Below are 23,039 nucleotides of genomic sequence, written 5' to 3' on the forward strand. Positions count from 1 at the left end.
TCAAACTAAATTGTTATTTCTGTCTTTTTTATTATTATTATTTACAGAATAATTTTGCATCTTAAATGTTTTTTTTTTTATTGTGAACTACATATTGTTTCACATCAAGAATACTTGTGAAATATCATTATTGCAATATCATGATGGGATATCAGAGTTTTTCCTAAACAGTTGGACTTTGTTTTCCCTTGACCGGCCCCTCTCCTGACCAGACAAGACGCTCATTTGTCCCCCAGGTCATTTGACTTTGAGATCGCTGTTTTACAGACATGGATTTCACTTGAGAACTTAGATACTAAAAAAGTTGTTGCGCTTACGTGCTAAACACACAAATCCGCCCGCTTGAAATAATAGTTTTCCTTATCTCTTTCATGTAAGCTGCAGCCTCTTTCACAGCGCACAGTGCTTGAGTGTGTTGGCGGTGCGTGTCGTAAATTATGTGGATGGCCTTTACATGAGTGTTGTCTGTCTGTCAACTCCCTGAGAGGGAAAGAAAAAAAACCCCAGTAACATGATCCATGTGTGGGTTTTGTGCTCATAAAGGCGTGTGTCAGTGAAATTAAGGTACGAGACAAAGAGCAGATCGTCTGAATGTATTTCAGGGCGACGTCAAGGTCATTTTCTGCACTTCACCGACTGTCGCTGATGTGATTCTACAGGTCTGTGTCTGGGGCGGTGACCCAGGGTCATAAACACAGCACAGCAGACTGATTAGAGGGAACAACGGCCCAACACACGACCATACAGTCTTTAAGGACTTTGTAAAGGAGCCAGTGGCGTCATTATGAAGTTTTACACCATGCTATAGTCACGTGCTGCTGAGGGCAATGTACCTGTACCTGATGGTGTTGTTGACACTTACAATGGCCTACTGAGAGTAGGATGCAGGGAAATGACTCTGTCTAACCTCTGTGTCTCTACATTTCCTCCGAGGGTTTGTTGGATTTGCTTTGCCTTTGAGTTTGATGAAATCTGTAACAGATAAAGTGGCGTTCACCGGAGGTTTACTCCTCAGGAACCGGCACACCCCGACTCTAAAATACTATTTCTTTGCAATGTTGCATTTTCTGATCAATAGTTTTTAATCATCGCGTGAGAGAAATCAATCAGAGAAAGGTAATATCATTTTACTGTCCGCCAAATATTATTCCTACATTTGGTCAAGGCCCAAAGAAAAGTCTAGTTGATCTATTGTCTCAGTGCCAGCCGGTGTAATGACATGTTAATGTTGTCATTAGTTTCCTTGTCAAACAAACGTTGTCATCTCTTCCCAAGGCCAGAATGAGCCATTTAAGAAAGAGATAAAAGGTGGTTACATTAGCTGCACTAATGGCCATCATTACCTCCCACTTATCACTGTGGCTGTGATAGATTCGACCAACGGCTGCATCGGACCTCCACAGTACTAAGATGGTTTAGCTTGTGTCCTTCATTTTCTCAACATTATAACATAGCATCATTGTCTTCATTTCCCTTTAAGGTCAAACTGATTCAGATTTTGGGGGGAAACGTGACTACTATTGCCTAAGCAGTCTGTAGAGAAAGGTGGTGTGAAGTCAGATATACAGTATAGCTGCGACAGTGACTCAGCTTGGCCTTCCCTCCTGTGCTTTGTCTCTGAATGGTCCCCATCTGCTGTTTTCCTCCTTCATCGCAACCAAACATTGGCACATTAAACTCAGGCCTCTTTCTTTTTTTCTTTCACACCTTTGTTGACACATTCTCATCATCCCACAACCGCTAAAGCAGAATGCAAGATTGGTTTCTCACCTGTTCCCGAATTGAACGTTTCATGTGATGCGTTAAGGGAGTTTTCATGATTTATTCATGAGTTTTAAGCCCCGGGGATTTGTCTATAAGCCTTTGCCTTAGAGTTTGTCTTCTGTGGAGCAACTAAACCTCATGAGAAGAGCTCCCACTTCTAGATGTTTGGAGGATAAAACCAAGAAGGCTCTGCCGGGGCTGCAGATGCTTTAAGTTTGATCAATGCAGCTCAAAGAGGCAGAACATGGGCCCCACTGCAGATGGCAGGCTGCCCAGAGGAATGGCATGGGGAGAGAGGCGGGGGTTGAAGCATACTTGTCACACATGAAAGTCCTAAAACAGAGAGATTTTCAACGCCAGACATGGTTTGGAGCTTAATTCTGCCATAAAAGGTCCAGATTGGGCAACTTCACTGCAAATTTCCTAACATGCACAACTGCAGTTTCTTCAATGTCAAATTTGTCATCTTTTATTTTAGAAGGTTAAGTGTCAACTTTTCTTTGGAGTCAGATAAGAGCTGTCTGTTTCCAGTATAATGTGTCTGAAGTAAATTATTATTCTGGATTACGGCTATTGCAGGTCTCTGTCCTGTTTCACAACAGTTTTTACAAACAGAGATTCAGACATCACCAGCGATCACGTACCTATTCCACAGAACTAGCCGTCAATCACTGGCATCCAGTCTTATTGAAATGATCTATCATCTATTTCAGCTCTAAATATTGTCAGAATTTACATATTTGACATCATGTTCTATTGAAGACCTGAAACTAATGATTGAGAGCGTTAACTCTTCAGGAGAACGTTTGCCGACTTTGTAAATCAAGTGAGAATTGGTAGAAGCTCATTTTCCCATAGAGTTCTATCCAAACAAAGTTCTCTCTGGTAACTGGAACTGTTGTCCTACCCCCCATTTCACATTTTAAATTGGAAGGCAACATTCATTTTTATATATTGTGGTCTGTGCCTGGCTTTGAATACCTTTTAAATAAGTTCATAGGTTCAGGAGTCCTGCATATTTACAAAGTTGAACTTTTCATGCAACAGGAGAAGCTCCATGGTTTGTCTTGGCCGATCTGTGTCCTCCTTTTTGTAATGACCTTCTCTCTTTTGATGTTATGATGTAAATCTATTCCTGCGCTGGATGTATCTGTATCTGTATTGTACAGGTGTGAGACTGAGACTCCCTTTCTGAATCTGAGCCAAAAACACAGGCAGTGTTAGTGTAGTTCCCTCCAGGGACAATTATGACAATTTGTCCTGACAGTTTTTTATTTGAGATGGCAGAGGTGCATTTTTCACTCTCCACAAAATAACAACTTCGCTCTCCTCTTCGCTCCATCTTCACCTCAGGAGAAACAGGAGAAGGATATTCCAGGACATTTGCATTGTCAGAGAGCACTGAACTGTCTGTTTCTATTAAAGACTCAGCGCAGCCATGCTTTGCTGTTTAAGACAAATGGTGCCATCAGTACTGACATGCACAAATTTCTCCCGTGTCCTCCACAGGGGTCAGAACTATGTCTGAACTAGATCTATAGGTTTATTTATGAGAGAAACTGATGGTGCACAGACACAGACAGACAGACGCAGAACATTGAAATATACATGTCGGCACACGCATGGGTCTGACGAGGGAGGTGATGGACATGAGCTGCTGTCCGGTGAGTGTTTGAGCCTGCGGGTGTGAAGACAAGTAGCAGCAGGTAATGTCACCTCACCTGGGACTGGGAAAAAACACGAGTCATCAGTGGTGTTTGTCTAAGCGGACGCTGTGAGGGAGGACTTTCAATTAGAAATAAAATGATTTCAGTATTAAAAAAAAAGTATTTTTTTATTCTATCAAGTTATGATTAAGTCTTTAAGTCTTCTTCTTGGTGGTCATTTCAGTAGTTAATAGCATAGTTTGTTTATGAAAGCTTTTTTGATATGTTTTTGATAATATTGCTAGTTTTTTTAATAGTTTATCTTTATTGCAAAGTGTTGGTTAGACGCACTAGTGGACACTCGTAAGTATAAAGGCAGGAAGCTGCTAGGAGACTTGATGTTGTGAACTATGGCAAAGCAGAACAGTGGACTCAAATGCAGGATTCTGGACACGATTTAATCAGTGAACAAGTTTAATCCAGGCAGAGGTTCGGTACACGAGAGGTCAAAGAGATCAGGCAGAGGTACAAAAACGTCAGGCAAAAAGGCAAGGTCAAAAACACGAGAAGACTAAACTATGGCTGTGAAACAAGAGGGCTGGAACGTGAGCTATGACCTACAACGAACTGGCGACGAGACAAGACACAGGGGGGAATATAAGCAGGGCTTGATTAGGGAGTGATAGGATGCAGGTGTGGTAGACACAATCAGGAATCAGGTGCACGCAGATAAGGAAGGGGGCGGGGTAGACAGGAACCTGAAACAGAGACAAGGGTGAGTGATTTCAAAATAAAACAGGAAGACAAGACATGGAACATGAAGGGAGAAACAAAACAAGATACTTAACGGAAGTGACAGATCATGACACTTGAGTGCACCTGGGTGGCAGACAAATGGGTTTTTTTTACCAGAGCAGAAGATACAATGGATTTATTTGTTTGCTTTATTGGACTAAATAAACCATCAAAACCTCAATAACCCAGCATGGACATTCAGTTTTCTTTTGCCTGAGTACACTACCTGCCCAGAGTGTGCTAGTAGTGGTTTGATTTAGGTAAGTTTAAGATTAATTTTCTCTTACTGTAGTGGCCGGTAAATACAGGACAGTCACAAAGGCTGCGACCAAAGCAAACAAGAGAGTCGTCTTCCAGACTGAACTATCGATAATGATTCATTTACTGTGTGACAAGAAGGAGAAAAACACCCTTTTTTCCACCTGAGCAGGAAGTGAAGGGGAAGGGAGGTGATTAATCAGACACCTGTGAGGTAGAAAAAAAAGAGAGAGGAAAGGAGGAGGAAGGAGGACTGAAATGCTGTAGGAAGTAAGAATGGAACAATTAGGGGAAAAGTTTGATTTAGTGTTTTGGATTAACTGCAAAGTAAAGTGACCAAGTTGTGGCAGCCAGGAATATTTGCACTGTGTGGGAAACAAGACACAGAAGAAATCCGATGATTCCTGTCATAACTGAAGCAGGTTCTGCTGTGACCCATCTGGATTTATTTGCTGAGTTCAGTTGGAGGACGCAGAAATAACAGATACTGTAAGTCACTTTATTTTTAATCTGGCTTCTCCTGGCCTGTGGCCAAAGTCTTATGAGCTGGTTTGCATTTTTAATAATAATATTAATATATGTAAAAATAATACCATATATTGTATTGCCACACACATTGTTAAATATTAATGGCTGGAATATACACAGACGGCTCCATATTTGTGTTTGCTGTCAATCTCAGTTGCATCTTGTACTTGTCGGCTCTCCCACAGCAGCATGTTGGCCTCCTCCTCCTCCTCCTCCTCCTCCTTCCTACATCTCCATCCTCATTAGCAGCTTTCACCTCCTGACCCTCTCTTGTTGCATAGGCTGCCACGGCAGAAGGTAAGCTGGGAATCTGTGTGTATGAAACCTGTATGTTTCCAGGCTCAGTCGCTCTAGATCAGAGGTGTTTTATTCTCCGTGGGCTGAGCCTCCACACTATACTATATATACTTTATCCCCTATATATACGTGATGTGGAGAATCCATGAAATATGACTTTACCAATTTCAATAGGATATGTCCAAAGTAAATGTAGCAGGACGAAGATTAATCTATTCCCAATACATATTGTTAAATAATCCACTTGAAGATCAGTTGATCAGCTGTAGACATTGACAGCCACACTATGGGTATGGATTTATTCAGCTCACTGGGCTAAACCGATTTCACAGCTATTTCCTGTCGTTAACGTTCAGATTTCATGTTCAGTATTTCCCTCTTTCTTTCTTTTCCCTTCCACCTGCACTCGCGTTAACAGCGTGCTCTGCAGCTACAGGCCGTGCAGCTGTTCACCACACCTGTCAAGGGATTGTAACTGGGAGTGATGAACCACCATTCCGCCATTCCATTTCCACTCAAGTGACCTTACTAATAAACTCTTTCCCCACGTTACCGTGCGATCTGTCTGCCTCTGCTTTCCAACTTTATTTCCGTCTTTGCCTGTGAGCGAATTATAATAAAATCCGCCGAAATTTTAATGAGATAGTTAGCCATCTCATCACTGCGACGGCAATGTGAAAATTACACTGAAGATAATTATTCCTGGAAAGAATCGTCTCTGACTCCGACCCACTGCGCAGAGAAGTTAAAAAGCCAAATGGTTCCTGAGATTGTGCAGGTGTGCAGAACATTTAGCACTCACCAGTGTCATTTCTGTTGCCGTTCCAATTACCGGGTTGAATGCAAGGGCAAAAGAAAAGGGGGGGAAAAAAACAGATGAATTGCATATTTAATTCAGCAGTCATGTTTTTGACAAGTGGGAAAAACTGTTCTTTCTCTCGTCTCCTCAATCTGTATAATTTGAAAACTCCCACAGGAAGTAAACAAAGAAATCCTGTTATTCCATTGACAATGAAACTGTCTTCATTTTTATATTGAATGGAAGTTTGAGAGCTTAACAAGATACTTTCCTACATGCACAATTCCCTCCGTAATGGGATTTTTTTGGGAGGGAATCAACCATCTGCTCAGCGACTCGCTGCTCTGTTGCTCTCATTTTCTGCACAGCACAACTCCCGGTGAGGACGGGGGGGGCGGGGAGGGGTTATGGTGTTGTAAACAATATTTAATATTGATTTCCTGTGAGTGGCTAGTCTGTACAGCCCAATGGGAAGAGGTTGAAGCAATTATGGACTCGGTGTGGCTGCGAGGCGGCTCACAGTTTGTCGACAGATATATGAAATGTGTTGGAATGGCTTTGGCAGTTATAGGCCTGGAGAATGGTCGTCTCTATCAGTTTGTCTCTATTTCTCTCTGCTGTGTGTGTGTCCAGCAGAAGAATAGAGTGTGACGTGTGTCTGTGGGATGCCAGTGCTCCTGTTTGTTGGTATATTGAGTCTTTTTGTTAATGGGAGGCTGGTGGGTGTGAACGCTTGGAGGCAAAAGGTTTGGGGATTGGAGTTCTGAAGGAGCTTCTTATGCCTTTTCCCACATTTTATGGCAGTCATTAGGAATCTGGATTATACGTTTACATCTGCTCACTGGGACTTTCTCCAAATCTCCGAGAGAGGAGCATGTGTAGAGCATTTATTTTTATTTACATGGCACGAATCACTCACATGTTAAGCATTTATGGCTTGAGCAAATTGGCCACGGGATTTCATAAGTGGATATAATGGCTGCTCATAGTGCGGCTCTATTGACAAACGTGCACTTTGACGACCACAGTACGTGTTGTTGGTCAAATTTGTCACGTGGGATCAGACTGTGCTCGGGAAGGAGAAGGCAAAATACAGTCACTGACAGAATGTGGGATGATTAATGTCGGCAATTGAAACGTACTTAGAAATAATAGTGAATTCTGCTACAATAACGGAGAGTTTTGTCAATATTTCTGATAGATTTCGATCAGGAAGTCTTATCATGTGACTCCTTGGACAGCTGACTCTTGTATTCGAACTGTAGGAGATGGCAGGGTCCACTTGGCAAAAGGTTGAACCTGTCTGTGCCTGTTTACATAAAGTTCAACTTGGAGAACATGTGAATGTGGGGAGGTTTGGCAGCGAGGAGGACGAGGAGGAAGAGGGCGGGGCTGAGAGGCTTTGAAGCTGATGGATGAACACGGTGGACGAGGACGGGCTCAAGGGCCTTGTTTGGCCTCGCCTGAAGCCCTCGACCTGAAGGAAAGTGCAAGAAACATGGTTAATGCACTCACACTGACGCCCAGTCAATCAATCTCCTCCTGCAGCACACGTGACATCACACACACACATATACACAAGTCTCTCTACACACTTGAATGAATACATGAATATACAGGAAATCAATCTTCGGTCAAAGCGGAGCTGCCTGGCACAGCCACACTATTTCCTACACATGCACACGCCGTTGGTCTCAGAGTCACCTCGCAGATTGGTTCCGTTTAGAGTGACAAAAATGGAGTGAGCCATTAGCCTAAAGCGCCCGCGCTGATTTGTATGTTTTAACCGACGATAATTTAACTGCAGGATTTGTTTTTTTAGTCGTGGATGTGATTTGGCATTGAAATTGTGGCATTGAGAATAAATATTTGACTGTTATTTGTGTGTGACATTATCTTTGCTCCATCTATCATCTAACTGGCGCTGTAGCCAATTCAAGGTGACATGGGGTGAGGGGAAGGATCCTCCCTTGACAGGCCACAGCGTTAAGATTGTGCCGATAAGAGAGCTTTGGCTCACTTCCTGATTAAGTGATTGATCCTCCTTTTTTTTCAAAGTCATTTTGTAATTTTTAAATTGCATATGCCATACAACAATCAGCTGTCACATGTGTCCCAAACACACTATGTCCTGTTTCCCTTTTCAAAGTAAAAGCTCTCTAGTATTTCTGTTCCCTCAATCTGTCCTTTTTTTTCCAACAAGGCTTTTATTGTGAAATATTGGCAGGACCAGCAGCAGGTGTTTGGCATTTAATTGAGCACAGAGGAGGATGTAGTGCAGTGTTTCTCAATCCTGGTCCTGGGGGGGACCCACTGTCCTGTCGTTATCGGGCTTTTGCAGCGCTTGATGACAAGCCAGTCATTTGAATGAGGTGTGTTGGTAGCAGGGAAACATCACAAACACGGATTTAGAGCCTTTAAAAGTATGTTATTTATGGTAATTTTCAAAGCCAAATCCTCTGTAAAACATTGCAGCAGCTCTGATTTGTATGGATTTAAATTGTGTTGGAAAGAGTTAATCTAATCTTAATGCACTTCTCAAAACAAATATCATTAGTCTCATGGTTTTAAGATTTTAATGCAGAAGTGTTTTATCATACAAAGAATTTTAACTGATTGCCTGAACCTGCATCTATTTGGTCTGTGTGAAAGAAGCATGAGAAACCAATTCTTATTTATGATGTTTTGACGGTATCTAATATGATAATGCTCCATCTATAACACTGTAAATATTCAACTAAAGCTTAACTGTTCGCAAATATTGAGCTCTACCGGGAAGCACCATGTTTTTGGCTTTTCATACGTAGGTGTTTTGACTATTTCCCCTGTGGAGAAAACAGGTGTTGGTAATAAAATGAATGGCCCGTCATGTTGGACTGGGATGTCTGAGCAGAGCGGACATTGTTAATGTTATAAGTTGCACCTGTGCTCCTCCTGACAAGTCAAGATGTCTGCAGTGATAAGGGCTTGGACCTGTGGAAAAGTGGTTTCAGCTGCTCTATAATATCTCTGTGGAAATATTTCAAAATCAAACATGTTGAAAAGATGCACGAGGAGCCTGACTTTGATAAAATGCTCAATTTGTATGATTTTCCCAAGTGATGAAACCTTTTTGGAGGCGCAGTGATGGAGCTCAAATGAATTCATCCTTGCTCCTTCAGTTTTCCTGCAGTATATTATTCGTCCCAGATGTGGCCAAAGAACATCCTGCAAATACAAGATGCACATAAATCAGTGAGATGGAGACTTCAAAGTGTGGAGTGTTCTGGGTTGAAGTGGAGAAAGAGAGTGATTATTATGTCGAGTAAGTGTCAGATTTGAGATCTTCCCTCTTGAAACACGGCCGAGGAGTGAACCTGCGGGATAAAGGTGAGGCTGTCGTTGGTGATGTGGCGTATCACAATTAAAGTGCAACCTTTTGTCCTACTTATCCGCGTCTCTTCACCGCTGCAGCTGTGACCACTTCCAATTTTAATGGCTGTTTAACAACCACTAAGCGAACTGTGGGAAGAGTGAAAGGATGGACTTGGTGTTTTCATGGACAGATTTAGGGTGAGTGAAAGATGCTGAGGTGGGTTTTTTTTTTTTTGTCTGTGTCCATAGCTACAGCTGCTGAAAACATGTAATGTTACCACAGGTAATGGTCTGCACTGAAGGGAGGAGAAATAATGTGTCACATGAAGTCCAGTAAGTGTGGTGATACATTTCCTGCCCGGCCGCAGACTCCCCTGTGGCAGAGCAACTCAAGACAAGACCTTGGGGCTCTGGAGCCACACTTCTCATTGGCGAACTTAAAATGGAAGAAGTGCCAGCAGCAGTTCTTCATAGTCAATCACTCAGTCTGGTGAAATATGAGTGGAGACACTGCCTGACGGGGATCCTGAATTCCTGAACGCCTCTATAACTCAGGAAGTGCTCTTTTTCTTTCAAATCCTGCTGTCTCCTGAATGCCTGCAGCCCTCTGCTCCCGTCTTTCTTTTTTCCCCCCTCAAAGCATAAGTGTATATATTTCATGCGCTGACCAACAGCAGAGTAGACACAACCACCAATTACATAAAGAAAGCCGCGGCGGTGACAGCAGACCTCGTGATGGTTAACTGCAGCTCTTTAAACCCTGTGTTTTGAGGTTTGATATTGTGTGCTCGGCCGTGTTGCTGCCTGCTTTGTGGCTTATTCCACTTGGATATTGTGTCCAGGGTTATTTAGACGCAATTTGATCAGAGACTCAAAAGAGGAAATCAGCGATTTTCTACAAAGCCCCACTTTAGATAACAATTAGGCCTGTGAGGGTTAAAGCCTTGATCACTGGATCTCCTAATCTAAGCCCTCCAGCCTCCGTCCTCAAACATCTTGACACCTGTTCTCTCTGAGCACTACATTATCCCCCCCCCCCCACCACCACCACCACCACCACCACCTTTCATGCTCTACAGACATAATTAACGCTTTGAGAGTTCAGACATTGGCTTTTATTTATAGTCTTCCTTTCACACCTTCCTCCTTTTGGTAATTTGATATGCAAGAGTGGGCAATTTCTCACTGCGCGGTGTTTGTTAACTTCAAAGGTTAGAGATTCATTTGTTCTTTGTTTTCTCACTGAGGTGTCTCCAGGAATGGTTCGGATACAGTTTATTGTGTCGGGCCGTGATAAGCACATCGGTAAATGAGGGTGAAAAAGTCGGTTTAAATCACCATAATTGTTATCCAAAGCGTGTTTGTGCTTTTGTTTCTCTCCAAAATGAAGCCTTCACTCGGCTCCAGGTCCAAACAAATGACTTTAGTGAGGCATCACATCATTCGTAGACAGGGCAATATAATATCCGTGATGTGTTCTTTCTTCAGTAGGCAGGTTATTGTCTTTCAGTCCCCCCACATAGATCTCTATCTGCACTCTAATCTGAACCTCGGGGGATGTTTGTGTTGTAGTGCTTTGACTTTGAAAATGCGACTAATTGTTGGCAAAACAAATTTCCCCGAGTAATGGAGCATTAGCGACTGGCAGAGCGAACCCTTGCTGTGTCACTCTGGAGGAGTTTTGCTTGGAAGTGCATTTCAGGAGCCTTCTGTGTGCCTTTTCCCCCATGCGCACATGTGTCGTCGTCCTGCCAACTCCACTCAATCCATTTCATTTCAAGTCTTAACTTCTCTCATGTGATGATTATCTGAGATTTAGTCGCATCTCCAGTTTAATCTACTGTAATTAAATTCTCCGTTGCGTCACATTTGTACAGAGTGCTGTTTTTTTTTTTGCAGGTGCCGCCTCTCCGGCTGACCTGCGAATAACTTTCTCTTGCCCGTCAGCTCCTCAGCTTTATGTGCTTGTTTAATGACAGGCTGCAGTTTTTAAGAGAGGATAAAAACAAGCAATAGCAGGTTAGAAAAACACACTTGGCTCAGCATAATAGTTTCAAGACAGACGTCTGTGTGGAGTCTGATTTATGCACAGGCAGCAGAACATCTGATGCTGTGACTTGTATCAAACATGCTGTGTAGTTTAAATAGACAATTCCATTTTAAAATTAAACGCAGGTCAATTGCTGTATGTGATCTCTCAGCTTGTTTTGACAGAAGATCAAGTGACAGCAGCCATGACTCTGGCTTTATTAACTCATCAGTTAAAATGAATATCTTGGGGATTCTGCCGGTGTCGCCCTGTTTCAGCGTCACACTCTGTCAAGGGTTCGTCCGGTTTTTTTCCAGCCTCAGTTTGTTGCCAGTGCTCTTGTTCGGAGGTGACCCTGCGCATAATTCAACTTGTGACGAGCCATAAAGTGAAACTAGACCGCGAGGCTTGAGAGTGGACTGTGTCCAACATAATCCTGCTCATTACACATCTGGTCATGTTGACTTTGTCGTAATTGAATTATGCTTTGGTTGATTTAGAACACCTTTTTCATTGTCGTGCTAAATATAAAATATGCACAAATGGTTGACATTTGTTATCAAGAAAATTCCTTGTACCTTGCATGTTTTTAAACACAAAACATAAATTGAGAAATTAAAAAGATTAAAAGCAAAACTCGTAGGCACCCTTTAAGAAATTACTAGTTACTACTTACTCTTTGTTATATCAATTATCCGCCGTTCTTGGTCTCCATCGCCTATATTTTTAAGTCGAATTGTGTTTTATTTATTTCTTGTTTTGTTCAAAGTTTTACTGCAACGAGTTAAACTCAGTGAATGAAATGCATGGTCCAGTCTCATTGCCTCACCCTCTCTGACCTCTTCATGCGAGTTTATCTCAAAACATAAACGTAAGATATAAGACACTGTAGCTTGGAATGAGTTGATCATCGTCTTTTTCTTCCTAGATTCTTAAAAAGGGTGACTGTGTGGAAAAACTATAATTAATCTTTGCTGTAATAAAGAGTCAGGAGGAAAGGTAGGTCATGCATTTTGTGTGACTGTGTGAAACCGGGTTTAATTTCAGTTACTTTCACGTCTCTGCAGGTTGTTCGCTGAGCTTTTGTTGAAGCGGCGTTGCCTGTGGTTCTCTTTTTTCCCATGTTTTCTCTCTGTTGAGCTGCTGTTCCAATGAACTTTTGATCCCTGACTCAGATAAAATATTCAGCTAGAAATGAGGTTGACATCTTGAATGCACTGGGGAGGCGTCAGGAGGTCACATCTCTGAATATTTCACACTTAGCGACTGTCAATCATGTGCCAGTTTGGGGCGATGAGCAGAGACTCGCCAAACTCATCGGCGACTGGATTATCAGGCTCAAGATGGTGTTGTAGAACCTACATTGAGGCAACTAGTGATAGAAAGGATGTAACTATGTTTTCTCTTTCTTCTTTTTTGTAAAAAATTGTGCACATCACACACTCTCAAGCAATGAAGGGTCTCCCCCTCTCCTGTCAGCATCGGCGAGTCTGAATGGAAGCAGGAGTGCAGAAAGCACCTTTTATTCTGGGGTTTTAATGACCTTCTTAAGGTTCTTGAAAGGTTTTAGGTGCAACCAAATTATAGTCCCCTCTGGTGTTCGTGAATCAGAGGTGTTGACAGGCCTGAGTCGGAGCCAACGAGGCTGTTTGACAGAGTCAGGGTGAAGGTATGCGGGGGCTTTCACAGGCACTGAGAGAAAAGTAGAGGGAAGGATTTTCATTTTCACACAAAAGGCAAGGAGCAGGGTTGCTCTGAGGCAAAGTCTTGTCATTTTGGGGGGGGGGGGTATATTTAGGTGTCCCTCTGGTATCTGACTCACCGCCTTCCCAAATGTTTGACAAAAGACCCAGAATTTCCTCTGGATAATGGGATACACCACTGTCCCTAAATCTGCACAAGTGAGACGCAGGTGCTTGTGCTCCCTTTAAAGACGGACTCACTGAGACGGATGCTGGGAAAAGAGCAGCCATTAACTGGAGCCCCCTTATGTTGTGGTCACGGTGTATTTTAAAGCGTCCACGGTTTGCCAGCTTTCCACCGTATATTAAGGAACTCACAAAGGTCCTTTAAAGGGTGGAAATAGATGTGTGGATGCCTCTTGGATGAGAGTGCGTAACGGCTGCTGATGGGAAGTTCGAGTGGGAGAGATTTTCTCCTCTGGAACGTGGGTTAGAGCGATTCTCACAAAGTCTATACATCTCCAAACAATATATATGTTTTCTTAGAAATCTCCAAATTTTGCATATTTATGTGATGAGGTTGTAAGTGCTTGTGGAGCGTCGTGTATTTTGAGGAAACTAGTGTGATGATGAGTGATGTAAAACCACATTAGGATCTACATAGTAATTGTATTAATCCACATTCCAAATGTTTGGACTCAGTATGTGCTTTGCTGCTTGGCGGACATCTCATTTGAAACAGTTAATTTTGGAGGAAATTTGTTCCTTGTTAAAGGTCCAGTGTGTTATTTTGAGAGAAATCTACTGGTGAGACGACACATTATAACAAACAGAGGACTCCTGTTCAATCCTGTATTATACAGTTGTAGCACGGCTCAGCTCAACTTGGGTTTTATGTGCTTTTCCATTAGGGATAGTACCGGGTACCTGGAGCTTTTTTTGTAGTACCTGCTCTGGTGAGGTTCCAAGCGGACTGAGCCGATTCTGAAATGGGACGTTGACATTTGATTGGTCAGAGAGTGTTGTCACTTGAAGAGTCATGAGCGTGACGTCCGCCACAAGAATCAAACCCAACAATGCCGAACTGTAGATCAGTTAAAAAGACTTAAATATCCCGGAAAACATGCCTTAATCTGCAAAATTTTGCAAGAAAATGTTTAAAAATGTCAATATTTACAGAGGAGTCTGGCGTATGTAGCGACAGCACAGCTGAAAGCTGGCGATCGTGAGCCAAATCACAAAGTATTTCAGGTCAGTGACTGTCAGTGTCAGACGGCGTCTGTGCTCCGGTCATGCAGGAAGTACTGAACTAATCTCTTTAACTGATTCTAATGATTCAGTAAACTGAAAAATAACGGCTTTGCTCATCACTAGTTTGTGTCCTTTTTGTCAAACGTCCACTATCAGATGGCACAGCCCAAACATAACAGCACGTTAGAATAATAGTTACACTGCTTTGTCAAACATTATTGTATGGCTTCTCAGATTTTCTGGCTCCTTGACGGCTTGTCAACAAGCGCACATGTGTACAGCTGTTCATGTGGAGGCTACAACCATAACTTAATGTGTTCCCGAAAGCAATTATGATTTTTATGTTGCTTCAAGTTGGTGGTGGTTCTTTCTGCCAAAATCTTTTATGTAGTTTGTTCATAACTACACACAGATTTCCTACAGGCGAGTAACTAACTCTTCACGGCTCATATCAGACTCCAAACACGACGAGCTGCAAATTGTAAAGTACTTAAAATGACCGTCTTTCTTTTGCTGCACCTACAGACAGTCCTTTGTAGTTTCTGCCTTTGCTGATTAAAGTGAATCTGTTCGCCTTCACTGTAGGTGAATTAGCGTCTTAAGCCTCTCTACTTGCCCTTCTTTCTCCCTCGGAGAACCACTGGTCGGGTGCCCAGAAATAGCAGGAGGAGGAGGAGGAGAAGAGAGGACGACAAGGAGAAGGAAATGTGAGCGTGAGAGAGGAGAGAGACAGTGGGGAAAATGTGCCCTGCTATTTAAACCCAGTGACCTCTCGGTCATAAAAGAGAACCAACACATTAGTAATAAAAAGGAAATCGGCAGTTTTCACTGTCCTGAAGCAGAGATTTGCATAACTGCACCCTTTCATTGGAAGGACTGCTATGAAAATGAAGTTTATTACTAATTGAGCCAGGATCAGCGGGAGCTTATCTGAGTAAAGCTGCACATGAGCTTCAAGACAGGGAGACAAATCTGCAGGATATCACAAGACAAACGGAAGAAAGACTTTCTGGACCAGAAGACAGACAAATCTAATTCCATAGTCTAACAATACCAGGGCAAGGTTGCCCTCGATCAAGTGTCCCTCGAAAGTTCACACCAGCGAGTGAAAGCAGGACCAATATTCTCTCTTTAACCCCCCAGTTTTGATGCTGCCTCAACCATGACATGGGTGGTGGGGGTATATATATATATATAAGTGTAACACATCATTTCACAGGAGGATAACATAAAGTCAAAAAGTGTTTACACATGAGATAAGCTTAACTCCTGGTTCTCAGAGTTGTAGAGTGTGTTCCCCATTGGTGGCTGAAAATGACATTAATCAGGTCAGCCAACATAAATGCTGTGATTAGTGGTTAAAAAAAGCTGAATGAACAGACTTGGATGATGCAAGAACTGCCTGAAACCATAAAACCTGCTGTACTTGGCCGGCTTTTGTAATCAACCAAAGGAAACAAATGCAAATGTAAACAGAGTTGAGTTTTCTTGTAAGCAAATAAAAGTGATGTTTACAGTCTGTGTTATGCAACAACAGATATTGTGTTCCTCCATTTAAGAAAAAAAAAAAGTTTCCAAAGCACACTCTCTGTAAGTGTTTTAAATTCGGAATTGTTTACATCCGCGTGTAATGGTTTGCAGTCTTTTGTTATTTGTGTTTTGTCGTATGTGTGTAGAGAAGGGAAACAGCTGGCAGAGAATGGGGGGAAAAAGTAGAAATAAAGAAGCAGCTCTACATCTGAATATTATTCTTTCTGCCATATTAGCGTCTTTTAATCCAGAGGGAACTTTTCAAAGAGTGAAAAAATCTTCAAAGAAACCTAGAGTGTGCGTTCACTTTATCAGATTTGAAATATATATAAATTCTAAAGAGCTGAAACTCACTTCTCACCAGATATCCTCTGTTATTTGCTTATTTCATAGAAGTAAAAGAGTGTAATGAAGAAGCATTAAGACGACGACTTTGTCACTTATGGCTTACGTTATTGTCTGGAACTGTTAATAACTGCAGCTGAACACAATGATCCAGTATTCATATCCACTCAGAAAGTAACGGGCTCTTGAGGGAAACGATTACTTATCATGACACGGCACTTTTCACACCTTCATGTCGCACTCCGTCACAGGCTCGGTTAAGGCTCGATTAATCAAGTGGGTGTTTGCATTAACTCGGTGCCATTTCTCACCTGTCGGCTGCGTCTCGTCACAGACGCTGGGATGGGATGGAATGAAACGCGTGAGACTGCGGTCCGGTGGTTTGGGTCGTGGCTGCTGAGTCATGCTTAATGTGCATCTGTTTCAGGCAGCGAGCAATGAGGGAAAAGTCTGCAGAGACTGTGAATGATGAGGCAGAGTCGCAAGATTAATGGCCTAAGCGCTTGCTGCCACTGTGACTTTGACTAGTGTCTTAAGTGAAAGTGAAAATCTCTCACTGCCATATGGTTGTTGTTATTATGCCTGCACAAGTCACCAGTATGTGTAGCAGATTCCACTTTGACTAATGGCGCGTTCACACCGAGCGAGGAGCAATTTCTCCTCTTGTGCAGGATCATTTGTGTTTTTACTCGCACAAAAACAAAACAACAGCCTGGGGCTAATGCTGGGGGGGGGGGGTAACTCAATTTCAAAAGGTACCAGGCAATATTGCTCCATCTCACGAGTGCTGTGGTTTCATCGTTGTGTCTGTCTTTATGTGCATTTTCGATTTGGGCATTAAAAAAAAAGCACCCGAACTGAAACGCAGAACACAAAAATTGCATTAAAGTTTTCACGCTCGGGGGAGGTGGAAATGTTGCCGTATCAATAGAAGGAAGATGTGAATGAGTGGGTAGTAGTAGTTTTAGAAAATAAACAAGGATGTCTAGAAATGTTGGCACCGAGACATGCGGCAGATGTAGCAGGTGAGAGGAGGTTCGTGTGACCTGATTCCTGTTCTTCGTGCAGGAAACTGAAATGACTACAATAATGAATTGAAGCAGCAATGAAATGCCACCATACTGTATATCAACAACTATTGGTGCTCTTTATTTACCTCGTTAAATTTCACCTTGTTATCCTTTGATGGCGACACAGATTTGAGCACGACTCGACTGCTTATCTCCTGTTATTTGCATATTTTATTCCTTCTTTAAAGTTCTGATAAAATTTGAGATACATTTTAAACCTAATTGAACCTATTAGTTCAATTGTAGCTTGGTAATTTAGCTGTGGACCATGCATTGATTTCTTCATTTTTTCCTTCCCTCAGGGGTTTCTTTCTCGTACCTGGAGACACAAGCGGGAGACGACGACGCACCAGTGGACGTGAAGCTGTACAGTCACCGGTGGAGGAGATGGGTCCCCCCTAAACCTCGTAACATGGACACTAACAGAGCGAGTCAGGAGCAGGACCAGGACCAGGATCCTGAGCAGGAAGAGCCTGAGGGGTTCCCAGGTCTGGTCTCAGCAGAGGAGGGAGACAACAGCTCCCAGATCGAGGTACAGTACACGTCCACTCGCACAGACCGAAGCCGTTCATCATCATTTATGTGTGACAGTTATGGAGGTGAGGTTGCTCACTTAGTATGAGATGAATTTGATGATGGAAACATTTGTATAATGTGGAGAAGCTTCCAAACATTCTGTGAAAGACATATAACTTGCAAGTTCCTGTAAATGATGGGAGAGCATTAACTCTCCAATTTGTTGGAGATTGTTATTTAATTGTGTGATTTGGCTGACTTGGCAAACACATACACACTATTGTCTTCCCACACAGGCTTTTTGCCTCATTAGATCTCTTCAGAAGAGGAGCGATGCAGCTTGATTTCTCATTCTCATTACTGTGACTCATAGTTTGTTCATTTAAGAGTAATTTCACATAAATGTAATCCATATAGTTCATCAGCCACATCTGTAGTTATACAACTATCTTAAGTCGTCCCGTTTGAGTTGCTGCCATCCATCCCATGATGCACGACTTGTTCAACGTGATTCACGTTTCATAGCTGAGTGGATCTTAGACTTATGCTGCTGGCCATTACATGAGGTCTGCATATTCCCCAAAGACCTATCTCACCCACCAGCATAACTCTGTCCGTTTACAACCCGAGCACAATTATACTGCCGGGCCTGATGTGAGGTCACATTTGTCCCCAAAGAGGCCATGTGTCCCGTTCTGTTAAAAAGACAAAGTCTGTACGGATTCATGAAAATAATTCCAATGATCCTGAACCAGTAAGAACTGTGTGGGTTTCACAGGGGCTTTAAAAAGTTTGGATTTTATGCTCCTTTAAAAGTCCTGGTGACATGATTCATGTTCCAGTCCAGACTTTTAATATAGGCCTACAACACGCTGCAGCACAGCCACTGTAAAGTGACCACCAGGTCCACAGAGAAGTCATGTAGTCGTTGAGATTTCCATTTCTTCTTGTCATCTTTGCAGCTTCTGATCACGTAAATCAGTAAAATCCTGAGCTTGGGCTTGTTTTTATGTTGACTTGTTTGAGCGAGATTCATGCAACTGACAATACAGTGACAGAGTAACGTTAGTACAAATTGTTTTGCTATATTTAAGTGGACTAACAAGAAGAAACAGAGTATTTAACAAAAGATGGTTTGAAAAGGTGCATCTTGGAAGTAGCACTTAGCCACCATGTTCCCATTTGGACACATGCATGGACACCATGTGATTGACAGCTAGTGTCGTCCAATAAGAGCCTGGTTGCACGTTCCTTAATTTAACCATAAAAGGACCAGAGAATGTCCTGTGAGTAAGTGCTTTTGTCCATTTTTCCAGAATGACGTTCAATATCTGGCATTATTTACAATTCACTGCATGTTAAAATAGTGTTTTAACAACAGGTGTTCTTCAAACTCTCTCCTCTCTGGCGACAAAGATGCTGATTCTCCAGCTTCCTGAAACAACACGAGTAAAATTACCGGAATAACCACACATTGGCTTTGACGTGCAACTTTTTAGCTTTTTAGAAATCATTGTAATTTTTCCAATAGCACAAACCATCGCCCAGCTACTGTAATGCAAAGAGCGCTTTGGTGTTAAAGGATTCATTTTGCAAACATAAGACTTTGTCCCATTTGTTTTGTTCAGTCCATGGGGACAGATGATTGGGGTCGGCACACTGGTGCAGTGGTTAGCTCTGGTGCCTCGCATCAGGAAGCCACTCGGCATTGCTGTGTAGAGCTTGCATGTTCTCTCCACGTGTGCGTGAGCTTTCGTTGACGTTCCTCAGGCTTCCTCAGGCTTCCTCCCTCGGTCCAAAAATGTGAACACGAAATGGTTGTTTTTCCTCTGCAATACGTTGGCCCCGTATTCGTCCTCTCGTCTCATGCCGACTGGGATTAGCTTCACTGACCCTCAAAAAATAAGCAGTATAGATAATGGATGGATGGACATTTGTTAACATAATGCTAACAGACAGTTTGCTGTCCTGGATTATAGATCAGTCTTATTATGGCAGTCCGGATGAGTGCAGCAAAACAACTGTAATTGAGCAATAAAACCTTCGTATCTAAATGGAATGATTTGATAAAATCAGCCGTGCCTAAAAATACTCCTTGATCACTTCCTTGGAGCGATTCTAAATCTCCTTTGTGTTAAGTAATGAAAAATATGTCCGGGAGAAGCCTCAGGATCTCAGGATTAATATTACATATGACATCACGCTCAGCCCTCATGTGTTCATCTACCTTCTGTGTGAGTGGAGCCTCGTCAACACGACCTTGGAGAGACCGATGAATCCATCCTCTCACATTTACAGTTGCAGCTACAGCTTCTGCTCTGTTCCCGTGTTTGTGTGTATGTAAATAAAAGGCATCAACCACCTCTCTTGTTGTGGCTCCTGGGCCGGCGCGTAGCACTGAGGCATTCAGTCAAAATGATGGCGGCGGCCCGGGGTTTAGACAGCTCGTTAACTTTTCCCGTGGCTTCCAATCATCTCAGGCTCACAGTGTCGCGTCTCGCAGCGAGGAGGGTGGGAGCTCTGATCGTGAACCGTAAACACTCACGCACACACAAACATGCACACACCCCAGATGGAGATGCAGGTGCACCACTTCAATGTTCACACGCGCGCGAACAAAGAGCTCCTGAACAAAGCCCTATCCTCAACCTTATCCATAACTAGTTCCTCAGAAATTAGATTCTGGTCCTAAAGATTTCAGTGTTTGTACCAGGAAAAAGTCCTGAAAAAGATCACAAAAACTTTTGTGCAGCTATTGTTAGGAGTTCTTGATATTCTTGTCAGCATTGGCTTCCATTCATTTGAACAGCTTAACCTTAACTTAGCCAGGATTGCCATCCTAACTCTTTTCTGATCCAGAGAAATAAGCTTCAACCTCATAAGGACCAGGCTTTGATCCCCATGAAGACTCCTGGTCCTGAAGATGGGTGTGAAGGTGTGAAAATGTCCTAAAAAGGTCACACTCGCTTTTACCTCCCACCGGCACAAGAAAAACCTTTATTTTTGGGGAGACAGAAACACTGAGCTGAAGTCTTCCAGCAGCAGAGGTGAATGGTTTTACATTCTGTCTTTTCTTTAATGAGAAAGCTTTAACCGAGGGAGGAGGGAAAAGAGCAGAGGAACCGCCTTTCCTCTAAATGACAAACTATGCCCTTCGACACTTTCACCCAGCCATATATCACCAATCTGTGATGGCGAACACATTCCAGGACTTATTTGGTGCCACGATTTATGTCTGAACACACCTGTTTCCTAACAACCTCCTTTTGTCTGCGACCATATTTCCTGTCCAGAAAACTTACAGTCTCATAATTACAGCGTGTCATGTGGCTATAGAGCACCACAGTCCGTTCAGGATTAACATAAATCCATCCCATAGTTGTGCTCGTGTCCGTCACTGCACAACGTCCTGAGTGTAACGTCCACATCCCTTCTTTTTTAGAAATGAAGAAATCTCTCTGTCTGTCTTTGTTTTGAGATCGGCCTTGCTCGGGTTAACTGGTGCCATAACCATAACAGATTTATCTCACTTCAACATGTACGTTTATAACGGTGACGTCAACAACAGACTCTGCGACGCCCCCGGAACGACGGTGAAGCTGTATCTCTCCCTGCATCGTTAACCCAGAGTAATGATCTCGGTGTGAGGTATTTTCAGGTCGCTGTGAGGTAGAATAAGGGCTGAACAAACTGCCTGCTTTATTCAGCGCGTTGACGTCGGTGCTTGTCTGGACATGTTGTCAGAAAAAAAAAAACGTCTGTGACTTGTTTGTTATCTGGTGCGCAGCAGTTTGTCAAACACAGTCGGGCTGTCCTGCGAGAGTTCTTGTCGGGGTGAGAGCTGCAATATTGTGTTTGCATTATCGTAATGAAAGGCACAACACTCTGAGGTGAGCCGTGGATAATGGGTTTTCTGAGTGGATCGGACTAAATCAATGTCATTGCACCTTATTCGTTAATTCATGTCCTATCCAACTATCCTAACTTACAACTCACCACAATGTCGTCCATTGTTTTGAAGCCTTGAGTTTCAATATTTCACACACCACTACTGTATGTTGTTGTTTTAAAAAAAGTTATTTGGAAAAGCATTTTTTGGTCCTGAATTCTGAGCTCACCCACAACACATACACCCAGACCTGCAGCTACTGGAAGACACTAGCTGTCAGTCAAACATTGTCCATGCACGTTATAGTCCAAAAAATGTAATTTACCACATAATGAATAAGCTGTGTTGAAGAAGACCTTGAAAACTTAAACTCCTCACAGAAGTGTTGCATCCGCCTTATTCCTACGGCCCATGATCTCATGGCACGTCCTGTCGCTGAAACAGAACCGGCCTTTTCCCTGGTAACCAGACACGAATCGCCAACAGCGATTGTGAAATTGAACTTTTGGGAGCATCACTGGCTACACTTCAAAAAAGATGATGTAATCATTCACTGCCGTCATCAACACAGGAAACCTAACCCTTTTGCAGTGTGAAAGTACCAAGTAAATATTGAGTTAAATTGACTCTTTTAGAGTCGCTTTAACGCTACCGTACTATAACGTCAGAAAAATGCAACGTAACACCATCTGTATTTCCCAAACAATCATAATAATAAACGTAAAGAATTTGGTAACTCGAGGCACATCAGTATTTACTAGTATCTACCAACATGTGTCGTGTTTTATCCTCCGTTTCCCTCTAAACCGGTCCCTAACTTACAAAGTTGACATCACGTTCTATTGAAGAGAACCTGAAACTGAGAAATCTGAAAAATCTGGTGGAATGTACAGTAGGCTCATACACCAATGGATTTAATCAGCAGTCGCCCCCTGGTGGCTACTCTTTAAACTCTTACCTCTGAATTGCCTTCACAGTGAAAACTCTTGAAGACTATTCATGGCCATTCAAAAGAATTCAGGTTTCAGAGTCGAGTGATCGGTTGACCACATGTTGACCACTTTGAAGATATCCCTGAATTTTATTCGGCCAAATGACTTTTCTTGTCGACTTAACTGACAATCCGCGGCCCGTTCCAGCAATCTCCTTTTGTTTTTGTCATGTTTTATTCCATCTGTGTGTGTGTGTGTGTGTATTTGTCATTTCCTGTGACACAAACAGCACAGTTTACATTAACTGCACTGGTCACATTCAAGCAGCAAGGTCTTCTTTAAACGTCATAACAT

At 42.6% G+C, this 23,039-nt stretch overlaps 1 protein-coding gene across 1 annotated transcript in view; it reads left to right on the top strand.

The window, feature by feature from the left end:
* The window catches only part of plxdc2b (plexin domain containing 2b), an 83,383-nt gene that overhangs the window by 18,632 nt on the left and 41,712 nt on the right, over window positions 1-23,039 (top strand). The window contains exon 2 of the mRNA XM_058638256.1: window positions 17,651-17,880. Coding sequence (XP_058494239.1) covers window positions 17,651-17,880 — 230 coding nt within the window. The remainder of the gene's footprint in view (window positions 1-17,650; window positions 17,881-23,039) is intronic.

The sequence above is a fragment of the Solea solea genome, chromosome 1 (assembly GCF_958295425.1).
Source record: "Solea solea chromosome 1, fSolSol10.1, whole genome shotgun sequence".
Taxonomy (NCBI): domain Eukaryota; kingdom Metazoa; phylum Chordata; class Actinopteri; order Pleuronectiformes; family Soleidae; genus Solea; species Solea solea.